Genomic DNA, 23,437 nt, shown 5'->3' with positions numbered 1-23,437 from the left:
CATGCAGGGAGCCTGATGCAGGACTTGCTCTCAGGACCCTGGGATCACGACCTGAGCCAAAGGCAGACATTCAACCACTGAGCCACCAGGCGTCCCATGACTTTTATTTCTTACCTTATGAAGCTTGCTAGTATCTTTAAGAGCTATGGAATGCAAGCATTAAGAGCAGCCATCCTTGGGGCACCTGGGTGGCTCAGTGGGTTAAGTGGCTGCTTTCAGCTCAGGTTGTGGGGTCCTGGGACAGAGCCCTGTGTTGGGCTTCTTGCTCAGCAGGGAGCCTGCTTCTCCTGATGCTGCTCCCCCTGCTTGTGCTGTCTCTGTCAAATAAATAGATAAAATCTTAAAAAAAAAAAAACAGTCATCCTTGCCTCATTTCCACACTTAGTGGCAGGTTTTTATAAGCGTGTGTTCATGTGTTCGGTCCTTTACCTTTTTGTATAGCTTGTGTGGCTTGCCACTGTACTTACGACTTAGTCCTCTACTCTGGGTCACTGCATGTCTTTCTCTTTCTGAATCCCCAAGGGTTCTAATGAAGCTAGCCTTTGGAGATCCCTTTAGACACTCGTCTTAACCGTTAGGGCAAATTACCCGTTGCAGGCTAGCTAGTCCTGCTGATCCCTGCTAACCTTCAAGGTCAACCTGCTCTTGTAAATTGGGACTAATAAAGATGTATCAGGCCCAGCATTTGCAACAGTTGGCAACATTCAAAAACCTCACTGGCTGCTTTTTCCTTCTGGCTTGTTTAGAGAAGGGGAAGGAAACCCCAAAACTATCCAGCCCATTTTTGGAACTCTTTGGAGTTGCCTTCAGGCACCTTTAAAAAAAAATCCTCAGTGGTATCAAATCTTTGAGTGAGGACTGGGCATTTGGCTTTAGGCCAAAATAATTTTGAGGCCCATCTGTTAAATAGAGTGGGCACCCATGCTGTGGGAAGCATTGTTTTTCATTGAAAAACTGAGATATGGTAAAAATTCATGAGATGAGGTCTTATGTAGCTCTACACTCTAAAGGCAGTTTCAAAAGAAGAACTTGAAGAATAATTTGAATAGTGATGGAGTACCTGGGCAGCTTAGTTGGTGAAGCGTCTGCTTTTGGCTCAGCTCATGATCCTGGGGCCCTGGGATGGAGCCCCGCATCCAACTCCCTGCTCAGCGGGGAGTCTGCTTCTCCCTCTCCCCCAACTCATGCTGTTCGTTCTCTCTCTCTCTCTCTCTCTCTCTCTCTCTCTCTCTCTCTCTCTCCCCTCCCAAATAAATAAATAAAATCTTTAAAAAAATACTTTGAATAGTGGTATTGTTACTAGAATAAGTGCACACCACCAAAAGGGACTGCTTTGAGGAAGCATTCCAGGTACGTGTGCTCTGATAAGCATTTTGACAAAAGCCTCCTTACATCACAGTTGGACCTCATGGGGTCTTTATTTTTGTCCACAATAATGAAGTTTTTCTGTCTTTTGGATATGCTTTGAAAAGACTCTTCCGTGGTACTAAGCAACATTGCAGTGGCCAAACCAGAAGGAATGTACTGGTTCAGTGCCTCCCAAACATGGATGTGGGGAGAAGAGGCACTATTTGTTTACTCGTCTGTAAAATGGAGACTGGAGTTCTGTTTGTGACCAGCCAATTTTATAACATAGAGATGGAATTCCAAGAAGACCTTTTGCATTCAACTGTGTAAGCATTCCTCCTCTTTCATTTGATCATCTACTAGAGAACCAGAGCCACAAATATGTTAGTGCTCAAGAGGGTCAGGCTGACTGGGTTTGAACTGTAACTTTGACAATTCTTAGCAGACATGTTCTTTAACCTTCCTGTTCTCTGGGGTTGTGTGTTTTCCTATGAAGATCATAATAGTAGTTGTCTTATAAGGTTGTTGGGGAGAGGGGTGGGTCGAATGAGTCGATCTGTGCTTAGAACAATGCCTGGCACATAGTGGAGGGTCAGTAAATGGAAGCCATGATCATTATCCAAAGCTACCATTGCAGTTCTCAAACAACTGTGCGTGAAGTGGGAGACATTTAAAAGATTGTTAGAGCAGAACAGAATAGTGAAACCTGGAACCAGTTCAGAAGACACAGGGTGGAACAACGGACTTCTATGCAGTGGTGAAAAAGTACAGCTCCACACGTCTACTTATATGGCTCCCCCAACCCTGCCGTGTGAGCAGAGCAGAGGGCAGAAGACTGTGGAAACATTGCATTTATGTGTAAAAGGTCAAGATCACACAAAAATGACATTATTTAGGGATATATACATTAATTAAAAATGACACAGATATGCAAAAATCAGCCCCAGGAAGGAAGAGAGGTTGGGGTACCTTCAACAGCCAAAGACTAGCCTCTCCAAAGTCAGGAAAGTTTGTGAGGGTGATGCTGTCTCCATTTATCCATAGACTGAGTTGCCTAGGCTGCTGCATGCTGGTGCCACACGGTGAAACAGCCCTCGCCCTTAGGAAGCGCAGATCGAACCACACAAAGCATCAGTGGATACGTACAGTACAGCATGAGGAGTGAAATATTAGAAATCTGTGCAATGGGCAGAGAAGCAAGGTGTGTGTGTGTGTGTGTGTGTGTGTGTGTGCGCGCGCGCGCGCGCGCGCATGCGTGCCGGGGGAGCTCAGGTAAAGCTTCCTGTGTCCAAGCAGGTAAAGATGGACCCTGGTGCTCACAAAGCTCCTGCTGCTCCTCCAGTAAAGTGCCCTGGGGAATTGGTCTGAGTGGAAGGGTGTCATCTCTGGCCTTGAATCCTGTCCCTGTTCTTCTAGAAATTGCACACCTGCCCCTTAGTTCTTATCCTCCCCTATCACCACTGACTCCAGTTGGAGGACTCTTTGTCAGGATCGCCAGTCTGAGAAGGTCCTTGGGAAGTCGGGAGATCTTCTGGACTGCACCTTCATTACTTCTGCAGTTGTGACTGTTTCCACGTCTCTACTCTCACCTTCAACAACCACTCTTACCTTTTTGCTTAAGAAGGTGCTTTTCACTTCCAGCCTAAAATATACTTTTTGCAATAGTTTCTCACAGGGAAAAATAGTTCGCGGAGATGCAGTTTTATCATGGAGCTGGGTTCATGAGTTTTGAAATTGGCAGGTGGATGGGGAACTTGATCTTGTTCCTATTTTAAAACTTTGTTTACTGCCAGGTATTTGGCTGTTACAAAATCCGTGGGTGGATTTAATGATTTGTTTAAATATCTGTAATATTACTAAGTAGCCCTTTTACATTAAGAAAGTCAAGGATGGCACTTGAGTTTTCTAAGAGTTTATATAGCATACTGATACCAATTCAGGAAGCATTTTGAAAGTTATCTTGATCCATGGCCACAGCTCATGCTGCTGAAGCCAATCAGCTGTCTTGACGATGTGCCATTTTTCATGAGGGGACCAAGGAATATGGTGAGTGGATCAATTCAAATCCATCACTAACCACTGGAAAAAAAAATGATTCAAAAAGCATTCTACACTGGATCTGAATTTTATTGCTTTTAGCCAAAGGTCTTTGCAGCATTTCCAAAGAAGTGGAAGCAAGTGTATCGTGATCTTTACAATGAAAAGTAGGGGCGCCTGGGTGGCTCAGTGGGTTAAGCATCAGACTCGTGATTTCAGCTCAGGTCACAACCTCAGGGTCATGAGATGGAGCCCCATCTCAGGCTCAGTCTGGGGTCTGCTTGTCTTTTCCCCTCCCCCTCTGCCCCTCTTCCTGCTTGAGCTCTCTCTGCTCTTTCTCTGTGTCAGACAAATAAAATCTTTTTAAAAAAATGGATAGCAAATATCAAAGTGACCCGAAGTTCAAGTTTGTAAATGAAATGCTGCTTAACATCTTATAATTTCCAAAGAAGAATCATCAAAATGAGGCCCCTTTAGTCCTGAGATTTGATGTGGCTGAGACAAATTGAGGAGCTGTGAGGCATATGTGTGACATGTTCTATTTAGACAATAAGCCACTTGCCTTGACGGGCGGGTACTGTTGTGGGATAAACACAGATTTACTCTGAAAAACCTCTAGCATATTTCTAGATTGTTGAGCCAAAATAGAAGGTAATGAGGTGAGGTCCCCATGTTAGGGATCCTGTGGAAATTTTCCTTGGGCTAGGATTCTAGTATTCTATTTTTCTTTTTCTTTTTTTTTAAATAGAAGTCAGCATGCTTTAAAGATAAACTGCTTTAAGGCTATTCAGAGCCATGCCAAGATCAGATGGATCATCTTAGAAAGTGTGTACACAGAATGGTTACCCAGTGTTAGACACCGTGTATTTTATGGACGATCCAGCCAAGTGTATTAGCACCAGTTTGAGGAATGACTTCGAGCTCATCAAAGCATCTCTTGTAGGAGGAGGGGGCTTGGTATTTGAGTGCCTCTGTGTTGCCATCTGCTGTGGAAGTATCATGCCCATTTCACAGACCAGGAACTATAGTTTGTCCAGTGGTGCATTATTATTATTATTAATCAAGCGACAACATTGGGATTTGAAGCACAGACTGTTATAAATACGGAATCCCTTTCTTTTTTCAACCATATCATACAGTTTTGCAGCTGGTCTTAGTACGCGTTTATAAGGAATAAGCTATGAATGGGCGGGGTGGCCAATAACTTACATTTTAGTTTAAGAGGACACAATAGTTATTTACTTTAGGCAAAGAAAGTTCATTTGGAAATCATTTATTTTAATATTTTTATTAGTTTATATTTAACAGTTTAAGGCGGAGAGTGACAGCCTGTCTTTGTAAATAAAATCTTACTGGAATATAGGCATACCCTTTCATTTCCGTATTGCCTTTATGTTTTTTTTTTATTAATTTAGTAAGCTCAGTGCCCAACTTGGGGCTTGAACTCCTGTCCCCAAGATCAAGAGTCGCATGCTCTACTGACTTAGCCAGTGAGGTGACTCTGCCTTTTGCTGTTTTTTTTTTAATAATAAATTTATTTTTTATTGGTGTTCAATTTGCCAACATACAGAATAACACCCAGTGCTCATCCCATCAAGTGCCCCCCTCAGTGCCCGTCACCCATTCACCCCCACTCCCCGCCCTCCTCCCCTTCCTCTACCCCTAGTTCGTTTCCCAGAGTTAGGAGTCTTCATGTTCTGTCTCCCTTTCTGATATTTCCTACCCATTTCTTCTCCCTTCCCTTCTATTCCCTTTCACTATTATTTATATTCCCCAAATGAATGAGACCATATAATGTTTGTCCTTCTCTGATTGACTTATTTCACTCAGCATAATACCCTCCAGTTCCATCCACGTTGAAGCAAATGGTGGGTATTTGTCGTTTCTAATGCATTTTGCTGTTTTAATGCTACAACACAGAGCTTAGTAGCTGTAACAGTCTGTATGGCCCACAAAGCCTAAAATATTTACTACCTGTCCCTTTATAGAAAAAGTTTGCCAACCCCTGTGCAAAGGCAGATGTATAAAAATGAAATAAACTCCTAGGGTTTTTTTTAAAAGATTTTATTTATTTATTCATGAGAGATACAGAGAGAGGCAGAGACACAGACAGAGGGAGAAGCAGGCTCCCTGCAGGGAGCCCGGTGCGGGACTCGATCCTGGGACCAGGATCATGCCCTGAGCCAAAGTCAGACGCTCAACCGCTGAGCCACCCAGGTGTCCCCAAATTCCTAGTTTTATAGACCATCATTTGTTTTCATGTGGGTTGAGCACATATGGAACTTGAATTGATGGTGTACCTGGTCTCAAAATGGCTGAGATGAACATTTCTCTCTTGTGCAGAGTGGTTTCTCAAGGCATTGTTTTCATTTTCTTGCCTCCTAGGTGGTCTGTAGTCAAAGCAACTTTAATGCAAAAATTAGAATGAGTTAACTTAGTAAATCCTGTGTGTAAAGGCGCTCCAGGTACCTAAGGGAACTCTTGAGTGCTTCTCATTGGGGGTGACACTCCCCCTAGAGGTCAAATTGGTAATGGGGGGTTGCTTTTATTTTTAGTCTAATGTATTGAAAAATACATATTAAAAATTAAAAAAAAGTTTTTTAGGGGTGCCTGGGCATCTCAGTTGGTTGAGCATCTAGCTCTTGGTTTCTGCTCAGGTTATGATCTCAGGGTCCTGGGATCGAGCCCCACATCTGCTTGTCTCCCTCTCTCTGCCCTTCCACCTGCTGGGTGCACATGTGTGCCCACAAGTGCGCGCTCTCTCTCCATCTTGAGTAAATGCATCTTTAAAAAAATAAAAAAGAAAAGAAAATTTTTAAAGAAAGATGCATTATTTTATTATAAATTGTCATTTTGTTTCTCCTTTATACTGGCCCTTAGGCACTGTATTGATTATTTCTTGAAATCGTGTTTAGGTTGATAATATCTATGATTTTCATTTCAGGCTAGGAAAGGGGTAAATCTTTACAGGAATTTGCTTTAATACCAAAGGGAGCATGGGATCTAGTGATACTGAGCAGCCCTGTCCTAAGTATTTGGCATTTTTGTTTTCAAAACAGACTTCCAAGTAAAGAGCGCTCCTTCAGGAAGATGTGTAATATTCTGGACTCAGAGGCTTCTTACGCACAACTTCTTGCTCCCTGGCAGTCTTTAGAAGTGGGTTTTCAGACTGGGTAGCTTTCCACAGCTTTCACGGGAGCCTCCAGAGAAAAGACTATCTTTAAACTTCATTTACACGTCAACATAGCATAAGAAAGCACAGTGAGTAAAACCCAGACTGAAAGCCTGCATAGCTTTTGTCGCTGTTTGTACATGGGAAGTCCGTGTCAGCTGCTAATTGAGGGCCAGTGGTCTCCAGTCAGGTGACCATGGAGACTAGGGCTTCCCTTGGAGTTTAGATTTTGCTTGCAAAGGCCCTATGAGGTGGAGGTGAAAACTTTTCTAATTCTGCTGTCTTTAGATTTACCTAATAAGAATGGCCCACAGTTCTTAGAAAGCATTTTTAGTGCTGTTTGCTGCAGGTGTTTTGTGGAATTGGGGTTTTAGCATGCAACAGGGAGGGGAACAGTTTCTTAGTCTGGAAGCAGGGCCTGGTGGAAGAGGTTTCTGCACCTGAATTTGGAAGGTCTGTTTCATGGGAAGAGTCTGCAGTGGAGGCCAGCAGTGCTCCAGTTCTCTGTGGAGCTAATTGCTTCAAAGCAGCAGAAGTTAACACTGCCCTTCTGCTGCCCAGAGCCACCCTGCCTTGAGCATCTTGATTAGCCAAGGATTTGTTCTATCATTTTCTTAAGCTTGCATGAATTCCTGGCTTAAATGAAATATCGAGCGAACAATGGTTCTGTTCTTTGGCCAGCTCCTTATTGCCCAGTTCATTTATTCATTTAACCAGCACTTACTAAGTACCTACTGGGTGCCAGGCACTGTCACAGATGCTGTAACTGCAGCAGTAAGTACATCAGACCGGAATCCCCATCTGCTGGGGGCTTGTATTCTGGTGGGGGTGAGGCAGACAGTAACAACAGATTATCTGAAATATGGCAAGTGCTAGGGAAAAGAGATGGGCACAGAGAGGCAGAGAAGGAAGGGGGGGTGGGAGACAGATGGAGATGAGGAAGAAAGGCCAGGGGGACAGCATAGGAGGGACAAAGAGAGGGACCATGAGACCTTTAAGTCTAGTTGTGTTGACTGTTAAGAGAGATCCAATTAAGGCCATGTTGTGACTTCCAGATTTGATTTATTGAAAAATGCCACCTTTATGTAGCTTTATTTGAAAGAGTTTGGGGCCCCCAGTAATTGTTTGCCTAGATGAGTTGAGTTTTCTTAACTGCTTCTTAATCTAAAACTCGTTTTGTGCTGGGAATGGCACCAGTCACATCCAACCTAGTTTCTTCAAAATAGAGACCACTTGGAAGCACTTTTCCCTAGATGGAAAGGACACTACAGTGTTAGTCCAGAGGCCAAGGCTAGAGCTGACCCTGCCACTGACTCGCACCAGGCCTTTGCCTACGCCCTCTAGGCTCTTCTGGTCACCTTCTCTGTCATAGAAAGAGGATTGGGCTGAAAGAATGGCGAAAGTTTTTTTCCAGGATCAAAAATGCGAGATGTCTACCTTTGGTTAGATTCCTGTAATGTGCGTGTGCGTGTGTGTGTGTGTGGTGTAGCTAGATATAAATAGATATAAAAATTAAGTTTCAATTTCGCTTTAAAGGCAGGGTAGCCCAAAGTCAGTGTTTTTTAAATAAAAAGGATGAAAACTTGATCTTTAGGGATCCTGGGCAAGATATAACCAAAAGGGTATTTTCGTGTACTTTTTAAAGAGAAGCTTTGTAACTAGGTCACCACTGGCCATGCACTATCCCTGTGTTCGTTAACATTCTAGCTAGTATTAAAGGGTCAGGACTAATTTGGAGAATAATTTGTTACGATGTCAGCATGTAATAAGTCTCCTTTCATAATTGAAAATATATGTGAATAATTTGCTAATGTATATACCGGAACCCTGTTTTGAGCCCGTCCTATGTATTAGTTCTTTCATTTCGCCCATCTGTGCTACAAAAATGCAGAGATAGTAGCAGCCAAAGGCCTGAATAGTGGGAAGGTTGAATCACCCGCCCAAGGTCAAATAGTGAGTTGCAGAGTCAGGATTTGAATGGAGTTGACTCTAACATCTGTGCTCTCCAACATCACGCTGTTCCAGCTTCTGTGCATTTCAGGGATCACTTGGAACCATTCAACAGAGAGGTTCACTTATGACATTTTAAAGCGAGCCTCATGGACCTGACCTCTGTTACGTGGACCCTTGGATTTCTCAGATTTGTGCTTGATCCACCTTTGAATAATAGCAGTTTCTGGTATAACTCTAAAAAAAAAAAAAGCAGGACTTTTTAGACCTATTACAGTTAACCCTTGAACAAAGACTGCATGTTACAGTTGAGCCTTGAAGGACATGCAGGTTAGGAGCATCCACCCCCCACACAGTTGAAAATACATATGTAAGTTTTGACTGCAAAAACTGAACTTCTGATAGCCTCCCGTTGACTTGGAAGCCTTACTGATAACATAAACAGTTGATTAGCACATATTTTGTGTGTGGTCTGTGTTATATACTGTATTCTTTTTTTTAAGATTTTATTTGTTTATTCACGAGAGGCACAGAGAGAGGCAGAGACATAGGCAGAGGGAGAAGCAGGCTCCCTGCAGGGAGCCTGATGCGGGACTCAATCCCAGGACCCCGGGTTCACGCCCTGAGCCAAAGGCAGATGCTCAACCACTGAGCCACCCAAGTGCCCCATACTGTATTCCTACAATAAAGTGAGCTGGAGAAAATGTTATTAAGGGGGTCCTAAGAGAAAATACACTTAGAGTACTCTACTATAAAAAAAAATCTGTGTGTGAGAGTACCCATGCAGTTCAAACCTGTGCTGATTAAAGGTGAATTGTATATGATCCCTTATATAGAATGTCCAGAATGGGTATATTTATAGACATGGAAAGCAGATTTGTGGTTGCTTAGGGGCAAGGGGCATGGGGAGTGATATGTGACTAATGGGAGCAGAGTTCTCTCTAGGGTGATGAGAATGTTCTAAAGCTGATGGTGCTGATGGAGGCACAACTCTGGGTATACTTAAAAAACCATTGTACACTTCAAAAGAGTGGCTTGTAAAAAGTGGCTTGTGTAGTGAATTATTATATCTTGGTAAGGTAGTTAGAAATAAGGGAGATGCGAGGGCTTTCCTCTGTTTTATCTAGTTCATTTTAAATTGAAGTTTCAAATTTTATTTTAAAGATTTTATTTATTTTTTTTGGAGATGAGAGGGAGAAGGGAGGGAGAGGGACAAGCTCCATGCTCAGTCCAGAGCCTGATGTGGGGCTCAATCTCATGACCCTGAGATCATGACCTGAGCCAAAATCAAGAGTTGGATGCTCAACCAACCAAGATACCCAGATGCCCCTAAATTGAAGTTTTTAAGATGAGCGTTGAAGAAAATAGGAAGACTCCTTTCTTTTATGACTTAGAAACATGAGCAAGAAAGTGAAGACTGAATTGAGTGTATAACCCAGCATTTTAAAATTCTTATAATGACTTGACAGTAGTAATTTAACATTGTTTGAAAACATTGACTTATATTATTAAAATGTTTTAAATACTACAGTATCTGATTATTAAGAAGTAATTTCATATCTGTGACTGAAGAAAATCCGCCAAGTATATAATCTTGTTTAGTGCATAGAATAATTTCAGGGCAGAAACATCTGACTTGCTCTCACTAGTCTTCCTTATCCATTCTGCTGTCTCTGAGAATAATGAGTTATTTTGCTTGGATTTGAACTTGAGGTTAGAGAGGTCTTTCAAAGCTATTTTTCCTAAGCTTTTATCTGAATTTCACTCATTTTAGAATTATTCCTTAATCTTTCTAAAAAGTTATTTCTAATTTTAGGTCGTGTTGCCTCTTAATAATTACAGGTTTAAATTTATAAAGAAGCATTTTATTTTGCCATAATTTTTAATTTTGAAGCCTCAGGGTAGCATCCTAGGTCCACCTCTCTAGGCTTTGGTGAACCAGCGTACAAGCTCGCCCCATCAGGATGTTTCACAATATTGTGTATTTTGTACATAATCCTTAACCGATCAAATAGTTATGAGTGCCAACCATGTGCCAGAATGCAACTGTGACCCATGGGCGCCCAGCCTTGCTCTTGGTGAGCTGAACTCTGCGGCGGGAAGCCCGGCAGTCCTAATCCTAATCGAATGTCCTCATGTAGCCATCCTCACCTCTTTATCCTGGTCGTTACCCTTACCTGCATCTTTGTCACCTCGCTTGGGCCTCACGATGGCCAGTGACTGGCACTGTGCAGCTATCAAATCACTAGGTTTTGTGCCAAGGTATGTTAATATTCACTGTGCCAGATTTTGTTAGTGAGTGCTTGCCTGGCAAAAAGATCCCAGAAATACCCACCCTTACCTAGTTGATGTGGTTCACTTCCCAGTGACTTCATCTGGATCTCTCCGTGTCAATAACTTGGAGAAATAAAAGAACTGAAGCATCACTTAGTTTCCTGTTGTTGCGATAGTCTTCCCAAGCCTAAACCCTTGCAATTGAAATGATATTGTGTATGTTCTGAATATGATGCTTTCATTTATGTCTGAATTGTGATGAATATGCATTATTTAAATGAAGTATAAACTTTCCCTGGAAAATACTGATCAAATCAAATCTTGCTAATTTGATTTCCATCAAGTCCATGCCACTTTAAATTTCCTCAATTTGGAGAAGACCGAATTCTGAAAGACAGAAAGACTGTGAGTTCAGTTGCCTACCTCTTTTTACCACGATGCTTGGCTGCTTCTAAGTTATCTTGAAAAATTAAGCAGTGTGGAAATCTGAGGCCTGTTGCACAATTACTGAGCAGTATGTTTTGTGAGATGATTTGAAAGCTATGAATAACTGTTGTGTAAGTATGTGTAGTGTCTCCCACTGAGCTCCCCCAGGTACACTTAGCTGCTATACCTTTGTTGGCGCTCTTTTACGTGACCTGTGCTGTGATTAGTCCCTTGTGTGTCTCGTTCCCACTGGAGATTGCTACGGAAATGGGGCCTGCAGGGGTGTAGTACTGTTTCTTCGCAGTCGCCATATTTGTTTGTTTATTTTTTAAGATTTTATTTATTCATGTGATAGAGAGAGAGAGAGAGAGAGAGAGAGAGAGAGGCAGAGAGGCAGAGACACAGGCAGAGGGAGAAGCAGGCTCCACGCAGGGAGCTGGATGCGGGACTCGATCCTGGGATTCCAGGACCACGCCCTGGGCTGAAGGCAGGTGCTAAACTGCTGAGCCACCCAGGGATCCCCCGCAGTCGCCGTATTTAAATCTCAGATGCCACATTGTTGGAAGTTGCCTACAAATTCCACTGATACTGCATATTGTCTTTTTTTTTTTTTTTTTTTTTTTTGCTAGTTTCCAGTATGGCTTCTGCACCAACTTCTAAATATAATTCACACTCCTTGGAGAACGAGTCTATTAAGAGGGTAAGTTTTCAGATTTAATTTGTACCTCTTTCTCTGCATTTCTCTTCTCATATTTGCATATTAGGTGGTCACTTCAGGCTCATTGAATTATTAATTATTCACATAATGTAAAATCTCCAACATATGTGGTTTTCTTTATTATCCTGTCTTGCTCCACAAAAGACAGAATGCCATAAATGTGTCAAGTTTTGCATTTGTAAATCCTTTCACGTAACTTCATTTTTTGAGAACCTGTTTTGCCAACTGCTGCCAGACACTATATTTAATATGGTAAGCAATCTCTCAGCCTTGGAAGCTTTCTGAAGGAGATCTTGGAAGGCCAAGGCCCACTGAGCAGGTTCTTATACCTTCCTCAATATTGACCTTATTTTCTAATTATGATGATAAAAAAATTGTATGACCAAAACGAATACAGCACTAAGAAAAGAATTATCAAAGTAGCAAGAAGAAAATTGTGTAATTAGTGGGAGATTTTGAAACATACATTGAAAGGAAGGGATGGATTTAAAATAAGCTTTATTCATGGCCCTTTGAAGCTTTGGATACATTTACCAATTACTCACCAGAAAGATTCATTTATACTCCCACCAGCAGTGTACAGAGATGCCTAAGCAATCAGAAGGGAGCCAACTAGTCTCTTTTAATCTGTAGCTCCCTGAGTACTAACAAGGGTAAGCTTTTTTTTAAAAAAAATTTTTATCCATTTGTATTTCTTTTTTGAAGTGGCTTATTGTGTTCCTTGCCTACTTTTTGGAGTGTTTGAGAGGATAATTTTCTATTGATTCATAAGTGTTCTTTACATATGATGATGATCAACTCTTTATAATATACATTACAGGTCTTTTTGTTTCTTATCATTGGCCTTTTAATTTTATTTATGGCATTTTGATTTTGAAATACAGAGGTTTAAATGTTTTATGTGATAACATATATCGGTCTTTTATATTTCATAGTTTCTGCTTTGGGTGTCATGTTACAAGGACCTTTTTTCATCCCCGAGATTATATGCTTTTATTGTATTTTGGTATCGTTATGGTATAAGGATCAGTTCTAAACACCAGAGTTACTTCATGAAGCTAATTGTAAGTCCTTGTGGAGTGTGACTCTAATATAAAATATATCCTCTGTTAATCCCATGTTATACTGTGTTAATCAGACATCTGTTTGCCTAATTTTGTAGTTGAATTGTACTTTTATTCTTCTGACCTCGAACTGTGGTCCTTAAAAGGTATACTGAATATTACATTTGCTCGTCATACTTGTTTTTAGTTAGTGAGTGGCAGCATTAAAGGATACTGAAGGGAAGGCATTCCTGGCTGGCAACAATTGGTCTTGCCCTCCTGGTTAAAATGCTCAGCTTGCAAGCACTAAAACATTGAAAACTGGCCAGGAATTTTCATTTTGTGCCTGAATAAAAATGATAAAACCATTAAAAGCCCAGCCGAGCACCCACCTCTGACAGCTTATATCTTACTTAAATACACAATTGACAGTTCTCTTATTTCATGATACTTTACATTTGCAGAGCCCTTGATAATTGACAAGAGTGTTCTGGTGCGTGTTGTTTCACTTAATATTCACAAAAACCCTTTGAGGGAAGTATATACTGACTTTACACGTAAAATGATTGGCCTCCTCGGTAAAATGCTTGATCGCCCTTTCCTCTTCTGTAGTGACCTATGTGAGGAAGGATCTCAGTAAAGTAAGAAACTTGATATGTAAGAAGTTATTTTCTGACATGGGAAGATTCTGTAATTACTGTTGTTCAGTTAAGGGCCCATTGAAATGAAGTTTCCATCTCTGCTCTTAACAAAAGATGACTAAATATTTAATATGGAAAAAAAAAGCTGCCAGAGTATCCCTGTGTCTATAGAATATGCTTAATATTGACTTTTTATCGCTTCCCTAAACACTGTTAACTGTAAAGTGGTTGGAAGGGGAGTTTAAACATTGATACTGAAAAGTGTGCTAATGCTATTTACAGACCAAAAGTTAACACAGCTAAAGGATATTGATGTAAGTTGTAATTTTTTGGTCGTTTGCTTTTTCTGCTCCACTTTTCTATAATGGTAAATATCACTGTAATTTTTTCTTTACAGAGTCTATTTCTGGTTGGTTGTGTTCCAGGTTGCTTAAAAATCTGTGCAAATGTAATGTCATTCCTTCTGACGCCCCTGTTTCATTTCCAGACTTCTAGGGATGGAGTTAATTGGGACCTGAGTGAGGCTGTTCCTCGACTTCCAGGAGAAACTCGTATCACTGGTAAGGGTCCTGTGAAGTTAGGATTCACATAACTTGATGAGAGTCCCAGCAGGATCAGGTGGCTTCCATCCCTCTTTCTCTACAGAACTCAAATTAAGAGAAACAGGCTAGCTTTGTTTAAAACTGTTAACATAAGGAGAACTCTCTCCATTAGTTTCCTGATCAGAGAGTTCTTTCAGGAGTTTCATGATATTCAGGAGGGTGATGTTTTTCCCTCTGTACCCAAGACTGACAATTATTTTGGAAAAAAAGTGGATTATCTCTTAAATGTCTCTTATTGGAGCTCTAAGCTCTCATGGTTTGAGGTTATAAGCACAAAATAATGTTAAGGTTTTCCAGCCTAGGATCTGTGATCAACCTAAAGACTTAACATCTTTGTAGTCTTTGCTTTGAAATATAGGAGACCATATTGGTTTAGAATATCTTTCATTTGTCCAATAACTGGAGTTTGTACTATTGATGCAGTATTTCAATTGTTGACGTATTTTTTTCATGGTAAATTCATATTAAGAGGAAGGGATCTACTTTAGAAGGACCAGATCATTCAGGCTTAAGAATATAGAAGCATCTGACAGCTTCTAAGCCAAATGCTAATGTTGTGGGCATTCACATTTTATATTAGGGCAGAGGACACCCTCACTTCAGATTATCACATATTTGGTAATGTGGGTGATACAGCTACCATTGTTTCAGGGAACCTTTTGGTTTGTTAACTAAGGTCTGGGTTGTTTAGCTCAAGTGGCTACAACATGCTGTTGATGAGATTAAGGCCATAAGACATGGTGCCTTTGTGAATTAGTTAGCCTTGCACCGTGAGAAACTCTTCCATGTCCATAGACTTGCACCCGATTCTGGTCTTGATGAGAAAACCAGTGGCATGCATCCATCACAATTCTGGATAAGAGCAAAGAGGATAGCTTACTTCAGGTGGCCCTCGTATATGGAATTTTGGTGCTCTGCATCATTGTCAGAAGCTTAACTGAGGTAGTCATTCATTGAATTAGCAGGATGTAGCCTTACTGGGCATTTTTCGTTTAGCACCCAAGGAGAAAGGGATTTCAAAATTGTTTTTAAAAAATTAAAAGCCATTAACACATTCAAGGACATCCTTGAAAGATAATAGGAAGATCTTTTTGTTATAATAAATTACCTCTCCTGATTGAGTCTCTCCTTATGTTTGAGTCTACTAAAGATATACCATTACCTTGGCCATCTGTTTTCTGTCCCTGAAATGATTGAAATGGATCTAACTAAAAACTCTTCTCTGGACTATTAGAAAATACTAGGAATATTTCTACCACTGACATCCATTTATTAAAAACATCACAATGTTCGTGTGATGAGAGGTTGGCAAGCCTCAGACCCTACGTGGTGGTTAGTCCACAAGATTGTCCCACCTGAACGGCCATCCTATGGTTGCAGGAGCTCCGTAGTTATCTCTAAGAACCACCTAGGAGTAGCAGCAACAGGACCCGAGTACACTTTTGCTCTCCAGTTTACCACCTTGCCCCAGGTGGTGACAGCATTTTGGTCAAGCTCAGGGAAGCCATGCCGGTGCTTGGAGGTGACCTGTGGCCCACACTTGATCTGGCACGGTAATGTAGAAACATTGCCCAGTGCCTGCTTCTCGACCTTTCTAGGGATCCTTTTTTTACTGTAGCTATTCTTAGCCACATAGTTGATATTAAATGAGTGCCATTTGTTGTGTATCTTGGTATATATTTCCATTATTTTAGGGTACTTTTTTTATCTTAATAGACAAAGAAGTTATTTACATATGTCCTTTCAATGGCCCCATTAAGGGAAGAGTTTACATCACAAATTATCGTCTTTATTTAAGAAGTTTGGAAACGGTAAGTAGAATCTAAGACCATAAAGATGACCCTAACTGTTAAAGATAATGCTAAACTATGTCTCTTCTACCTGGCAACATTGACTGTGGATCAGATTAACATGGGGGATATATTTGCTTCTCAGCTCTTAATTTTTGGCTTTTGCAAAGCTCATTTACCACTAACACCTGCATATGTAGCAAGAGCGAATCTAAAAAGTCAGAAGTTTTGGCCCTCATCACATTGGGGAAGCGTTGGTAACTGGACCCATCTGCTAGTTTGGAGGAGTTAGTGTAGAATAGTGGTTCTTTACCAGAAGCACAGATGAGAACCACTTGGGGTGCTTAACAGACACTACAGATGCCCTACAGGTGTTGTGTCAAAATGTCTGGGCCTGTGGTCCAGATACAGTTGTACATTTTAAGACTCCACAGAGGAGGATGCTGATGATATGAATCCCTCATTAAGGCCCATTGCTCTAGAACTTCCCAGGTGTTGCAAAGTACTAGGTAGTGGTTTAGCAGTAGGATGCCTGTGGTATGGCTTGTGCCACTCTACATTTTTACTCCATGGCCATGAAATGTTTGTCACAGCATTTCAAGGAATGTACCCCCGATGGAACAATGAGATGGAGACGAGATGCTCCAGAAGGGAAGGGACAAGTGAAGAGCTGCCATGGCTGTCACCGAAGGACCCACGGTAGATACAGTGGGTCACCATCATGCAGGCCAGCCTGAAGGGGCAGCTATACCTGGGGGATGGACCAAGTAGGGATGGATAGGTCCAGGGTTCGTGGAAGAGTAGCAATTTCTACACAGGAGATGTTGAGACCGTTGGGGGAATCTAGCTTTTGTTTCGTTGCTTTTACCCCATAACTTCTTCAGGACTATTGTTGCCTTGTCTTGATTAAGTCAAGGCATGTGACTAAGAAGCCATGGGCTAAATGGTGGTGGTACACCTAGGTGAGTTATAGACCGTGGATTAAAGGCTCGATGCCAACCAGGAAGGGGAGTCCCAAATGTCTCGCTGTGCAGGGCCCCTCCTCTGCAGCATTTCTAACACAATGCAGTTGAACCCTCAGAAAGCATGCATGTCCAATATGTGAGAAACCACAAACTAGCCAATGCTCTAGACTACACAGGTGTGATTTGAAACTGCCTTAATAGACTAGGATATCAGAATGAAACTAATGATACAACATTTCTTGTAGATGACATTTATTTTATACAAACCGCTGGTGCCAATGAAGGATGGAGGAGGTCTTAACAGGGGCTTGAGCTCATTTGACCCAGTAATTGGGCCTGGTTGATGTCAAAGTTAATATACCCATAGGCTCTACTCACAAAAAGTATAAGACAGTGACCAGCAAAATGAGACTGTAGTCCCACCTGGAGTGTCGTGTCATGTTCAGATCCAGGTGCCACGTTTTAAGAGGGACATTGGAACACCAGCAAGGGTTCAGACAAGGGGACCAGGTTTGTGGAGGGGCTGTAATAGAAGCAACGATTGAAGTAACTGTTGGTTTTTCATCTGAAGAAAAGACAGAAGCGAGGCACGGCAGAGCTACCCTGGAATGAATGTCTGAAGTGCCTTTTGTGGATCAGGGATCAGACTCATTCTGTCCGGCTCCCAAGGGTCAAATTGGGACAGATTGAGAGATTTGATGCTGATATATGTAAGGGTCATCAAAAATGAGAATTAAAGCAAGTGTTACGGTGCCTTACCCCTCTGAGACCCTTGGCTTGTTGGCTGGCCACGCATGCCCGGTCCCATTTTCTGCTGTCACTGATGACGAACTGGGGAAATTTTTAAGACTCTGCTGCCATGACAGGATTGTACAATCTCAGCTACACAAAACGAGTGAAAAGTATCAGTAGAAAAGAGGAAATAACATGAAGCGTTTTAGTCCTTGGGCTCTCTGGAGAGTGGAATTATGCATGCTTTATTTTTTTCCCTCCACTTGGAATGAGCATGTATGACTTTTATGATTGGGAGAGCACGTAGCAAGCTTTCGTTGGTTTTCGTGTGGCATTGTAGAAGGTGGGGATGAACACCAAAGGGGTGTATAAAAGGCCCATTTGACAGTGACTACTAACTTTTTTCTTCTTCCACTGTTTCACATAAACATTTTGACCAGTCGGCCCTAACATTTAGTATAAAAGCGAGAAGCTCATGGCAGAAAACATCATATACAGAAAGCCATGTAAGTGGTTATGCAGAAGCCTCAAAACATAGTCATCATAGTGTTTCTTAAAGTTCTAAGTAAGAACATCAGTTGTGGATTCTGCTGAAAACTGTGTGTTTGACAAAGAGCTGCCCTCTCCCTGGCATTTTGAAGCGGACACCTGTTTCAGGTAGGTAAACCCAGCAGTGGGAGTGCAGTCTGACTCGGGAGCCCGCTGTCCCACGTCATTGAGGTGTCAACGGCAAGGTGTCCCGCCCACCCCATTCCCTAGGATGGTAGCAGCACAGTGGCTGTCTCCTTAGATTGTCACTGCAGCCCCTCCTTCCTGGTCATCCGTCCTCCACTCTGCCTTGCATCCTGCCTCCAGAATGATCCTCCTTAGAACGAGGCTGGCCAGCTTACTTCTCCAGCCTAAAACTCTCGTTGGCTCCTTGGGGCTCACAGAATAAAATCCAATCTCACTTACGTGGCGTAAACATCCTCGTGACTTCTCTTGCTTCGACTCACGCCACTTCTGGCCAGGCTCTTCTGTATGGAGGCATGGCATGTGCTCTTCACCCTGGATCGGGGTGCTACTTTCAGAAGCTGCTGTCTGTCCTTCAGAACCCACCTCAGCAGTCCTGAGCCACCTCCAGCTCCTGTGAAGGGGCCCCTCTGTCTTTGTGTCCCCATAGCCTCTTCCCATGCCTCTCCCTCCCCTCTATCACCCACTGCTCATGAGCCCTCCCTTGACCATCACACCTTCTTTCCTTTCCATGTTTGTTTCTCCGGAGCCCTTGCCTCCCGCCTCTGATTTTATATATTTCACTGCTTCGTCTTGTTGCTTGGCCCTCTGAGGACAGGGATGCTCATCTGTCTGTCCCCGACCCCCACCCTGTGTCCCCTTAGTGCTGAGGGCAGAGCCTGGCACATTGAAGGGTATTCATTCAGGCTGCGCTGAGTGAAGGAAGTCTGGTCTCACTTATTTGCTGCTGTATGTCTGTGGCCTTTACTAATGCTGAGTCCTTCTGGTCCTGGGCCTAGGTAGCGCCGGGTCCAGTAGGTGGTAGACACTCAGGCAAAAGGTATTCTGTGAGTGAACTCGGGAGGAAACAGGCTTCATCACTCCAGTTTGACTGCCATGAGGACCCCACTAAATCCCAGCATCTCGAATACTGACATTGTTTCTGGGCTTTGGAAATCCCATAGCCCCCTTTTGACCTTGAGGGTGCTCAGGAATTTGGTGTGGGGTCGCTCTCATGACCACAGTGGTGGCGGGGAGGGGGGAGCAGTTCCCTTTTGGCCCATGGTGCTCTAATCCGTAGACTCCCAAGGAGAAGGAAGACTGCTTCGGCTTCCTTTCCAGGAGCACGTCAGGTTCAGGTGTGGTAGCTGGTGAGAAAGGCAAAGTAACCCCTTGGTTCATTCATGCGCTCGTGCCTGTATTCTGGAACCTTCAGTGAGCAGCACGGTGAGCTAACAGTGAGCTTGGTGAACGACACAGAGGCGAGTAATTGGGGTGTAATATGACAGAGCCTGGCGTGGTTGCATAACACTGTGAGGTTACAAGGGAGACGGCAAGTAACCCAGTGATGATGAGTCATAGCATGCTTTGTAGAGGAGGTGATATTTGAGCCGAGTCTTGAAGAATGGTAACAATTTCCTGGACAGGAGGGGAGAGAGGGGGGAGCAGTGCAGGTAGAGGGTTTCCCTACGTCACTGCATGACGATCTGGAGAAGACCACATAGTGTGGAAACGGCTGGGTGGGCTGTTGGGGCTGGAGTAGAGGGTGGAGGGGGAGTGGGGGGCAGGAGATGAAGCCAGGAGCAGGGTCCGCCCCACGAGTCTCGCGAGTCACAGGTCAGCGGCGCCGGCCTTATGGGGAGGACCACACAGTGGATGTGTGTTTCTGGAAGGGACGGCCGGTTGCAGCGTGTCTGATGGACTGGGGGCGGGGGGGGAACTGGAGGTGGGGAGAGCAGTGGGAAAGGTAGTGGTCCAGGTGAGCAGCCGGGGCCTTGCAGTCGTCGTCGCACCAGGAGGAGGGAAAAGCGCGGGAGGTTTGGGAGGACGGGGTGGCCGTTTGGAGGTGGGAGTTGGAGGAAGGACTACGAGTCGAGGGTGGTGCCTCTGATCCTTTGCTTTGACGTGGACCTCCCGGGAGAAGGAGTGTGGCAGAGATGAGCCCCCGGGGATCCTCGGAACAGGTGGACTTAATAGCCGTACAGCCACTGAGTGGCAATGTCTCCGAAGCATTTGGAAACGTGACTCCGGAGCCTGTGAAGTTGTTAGCACGTCAGTGTTGGTGGAAGCCGCATGCATCCCCGTGATTACCTGACAAGGAGATGCATGCTGTGGCCGAGGACCCTGAGGGCTCGAACATTCTCCCGGGCGGGGTTGTGGGGGGCAGCCCCAGCGCCGGAGAAGAGAAAGCAGGGGTGGTCAGAGCGGAGGCTTCGGTGGAAGTCGGTGGAAGGGAGAAGATTCGGGAAGGAAGGGAGCACACCGCTGAGGGAATGCTGCAGGGCTCTGCAGGATAAAGAACGAGCAGAGCCCAGGAGGGTAGTTGTTAGGTCACTGGGAACCCATTCTGTGGACGCACCAGTCTGGTGGTCTCCCTCCTCCTTCCGCCTCCGAGGCCTCAGCTGGCTTCTCTCTGGTCCTCGTCCTCCCCAGGGCTCCTCCGCTCCCTGGCTGCGGTCTCCTCTCTCAGGATAACGCTGCGTGCTGGCTGTGCTCCTCCCCACATGCTCTCCCCGACCAGGCCACAGCTGATGGGCAGAGCCATCCCCTCGTTGCCCCTGGGCTTGCTTTGGTTTCGAGGGCTGCCTTTCTTCTGGCCCCTTTCTCATTTTTTAAAAAAAGATGTATTTATTTTGGAGGGAGAGAGAAGGGCCAGAGGGAGAGAATCCCCAAGCAGAGCCCAACACAGGACTCGATCCCATGACCCGGGAGATCATGACCTGAGCTGAAACCAAGAGTCTGATGCTCAACTGACCGAGCCACCCCAGCACCTCCCCCTTTCCTCGTTTCTTTTCTTTTCTTTTCTTTTCTTTTCTTTTCTTTTCTTTTCTTTTCTTTTCTTTTCTTTTCTTTTCTTTTCTTTTCTTTTTTTCTTTTCTTTTCTTTCTTTTCTTTCTTTTCTTTCTTTTTAAAGATTGTATTTATTTATGAGAGACACAGAAAGAAAGAGAGAGAGAGGCAGAGACACAGGCAGAGGGAGAAGCAGACTCCATGCAGGGAGCCTGACGTGGGACTCGATACCGGGTCTCCAGGATCATGCCCTGGGCAAAAGGCAGTGCTAAACTGCTGAACCACCCAGGCTGCCCCTTTTCCTCGTTTCTTACTGCCTGCCCGAGACCCCTGGGCTTTTTGCCTGCCTCCCAGGTGCAGGGGCCAAGGCGGGAGTCTTCAGCTCTTCCTCCCTCCCCGGTGCCATCTTCTGGTGCTCTTGCTTCTCTGGCTGGTGCTGCTTCTCTTCCAGCAGCCCTGGGGTCCCTGCCCCTCTCCTCCCTCCTCCACAGTCTTCGCATGCACCCCACCCCAGTCCAGGGTCTTGTCCTGGGCCATCACAGGGGCCACATATTGGCCTCCCTGCCTCTGGCCTCTCCCCATTCCCTTCTCTCTGGCCCCTGAAGTCCTCTTTATAGTCATGCCATCCCCGTGCTCAGACACTCTCCGTGGCTCCTTTCCTCCCTCATTTCCTATGCCTTTGCCAGGAAGTTAGGGTACTGCACCTTGCCACCTGTCTCCTGCCAGCCCGGCCCATATTCCGGCTCAGGTGCCCTACCCACTGTCCCCTAACTAAGCCCTGGGCACTCTCCTCCGGACCTCCCCTCAGGCCATTTGCTTCACCTAGAGCTCACACCCATCCCTGCTCTGTGTGCAAAATCATTTTGAAATATTTAAGATAGGAAATTTATAAAGAATAACCTAAACAGCTGTGAATCTACCATCCAGCTGAAGAAGCCCCATCTCCCCTTCGCCCCAGAGGTAACCCCCTCTGAAAGTTGGTATTCCTCGCTCCTGGTCAGCCCACACACCCTTGAACCAGAATGGATCACAGCAGATGTGTGATAGCCAGAGAACGGAGGCTTTTAGGCCTGTCAACCGAGAAATGCTGATGAGATGACAAACATGTTGCACACACCTTTCATTTTCTGATGGTAAGTCAGAAGTAGGATGTTCTTCCTGGATTAAATTCCAGGAGAAATGTCTCTAAAAGATAGGAACATGATGACTCCATCCTTCAGGCAGAGTATTACCCAAAGATTCTTCACTACCATTTGAGACCCTCTATAAAGACAGAATGCACGTCTTTATAGAATGCACGTTCACCTTTAGTTGGTAAAAGGTCTTTCTCTGAGGGACTAGAAAAATGAGGTCTGCTTGCTTAGCTTTTTGATGGCTTACCAGTATATTGACAGGACTCAGAGAATTGAGATGGCTGGCTGGCTTGTGTGTCCTTCAGACTCTGTTTCTCTCAAATACTCGGTTCTGAAATGACCTTTGAGCAGGTGCTGGGTATCATACCACCCAGGAGCCAGGTGTCTAACAAGTGTAGCAGTGCTCAGCTTCCGTGGTCTCTTGTCATTGGCTGCAACTGGAGCTGTAAGCCATGAACACCACCCTCTCCTTCCATTATGGACACTTGGAGCCAGATCTGTATTCTTTCCCAGAATGAAGGCCCATCCAGTTCATCATAAGGGTGACCAACAAGGATTCCTGCAGTAGTCTTCTTTTCATGAAAATACAATGGAGACTTTCTGATAGTTTCCTTTTTTTAGGTCCTTCAGTCTAGGAGATTTAGCACCTCTTCTCATTTTAAGAGAGCTGAAATAATGTCCCAAACCCTATAATAAAACATTCTCAAGTGTCTGTAGTAGAACTTCAGTGGGGACATCGGATGTTTACTATAGGTATCCTGTTAAACTTCAGTCTTGAATCATCCCCTCCTTTTGCTGCTGCAAAATAAGTGCTGTTTCAGGATAAAACAGAGCCTGTTGAGCCCTCAGGTTCCCTTGCCCCTTGTGGCCACTTCATTCCCAATTTGCCAGCCCCCAGACTTGACAGGCCATGGACTATGGTGTGCAAGTCACATAGATTTCATTCATTAGTTCCTGTACAAGTGCAGAGTGAGAGTGCAGGCTTTCAGACCCCAGGGGCTCCCCTTGCACGGGCAGTTCTTTTTAATCTCAGGCCGACCTCTCTCTCCGACCCCCCACTGCATCCCTGCCAAACCCTCCACATTCTTCAACCCACCTTGTCCCTT

The 23,437-nt window shown here is 44.1% G+C and overlaps 1 protein-coding gene across 5 annotated transcripts in view; it reads left to right on the top strand.

The window, feature by feature from the left end:
* The window catches only part of MTM1 (myotubularin 1), a 96,752-nt gene that overhangs the window by 11,573 nt on the left and 61,742 nt on the right, over positions 1–23,437 (top strand). For 3 of the 5 annotated variants that reach the window (XM_072817842.1, XM_072817839.1, XM_072817841.1), the window contains exons 2-4: positions 11,836–11,906; positions 14,096–14,168; positions 15,927–16,021. In XM_072817842.1, coding sequence (XP_072673943.1) covers positions 11,844–11,906; positions 14,096–14,168; positions 15,927–16,021 — 231 coding nt within the window. In that variant the 5' untranslated portion in view covers positions 11,836–11,843. Of the gene's footprint in view, positions 1–6,443; positions 6,646–11,835; positions 11,907–14,095; positions 14,169–15,926; positions 16,022–23,437 lie in introns of those variants that run through there. The other 2 variants (XM_072817840.1, XM_072817843.1) reach the window with 2 other exon arrangements.

Source organism: Canis lupus, chromosome X (genome assembly GCF_048164855.1).
Source record: "Canis lupus baileyi chromosome X, mCanLup2.hap1, whole genome shotgun sequence".
Lineage (NCBI taxonomy): Eukaryota > Metazoa > Chordata > Mammalia > Carnivora > Canidae > Canis > Canis lupus.
This window is presented reverse-complemented; position numbering and strand designations above follow the sequence as displayed.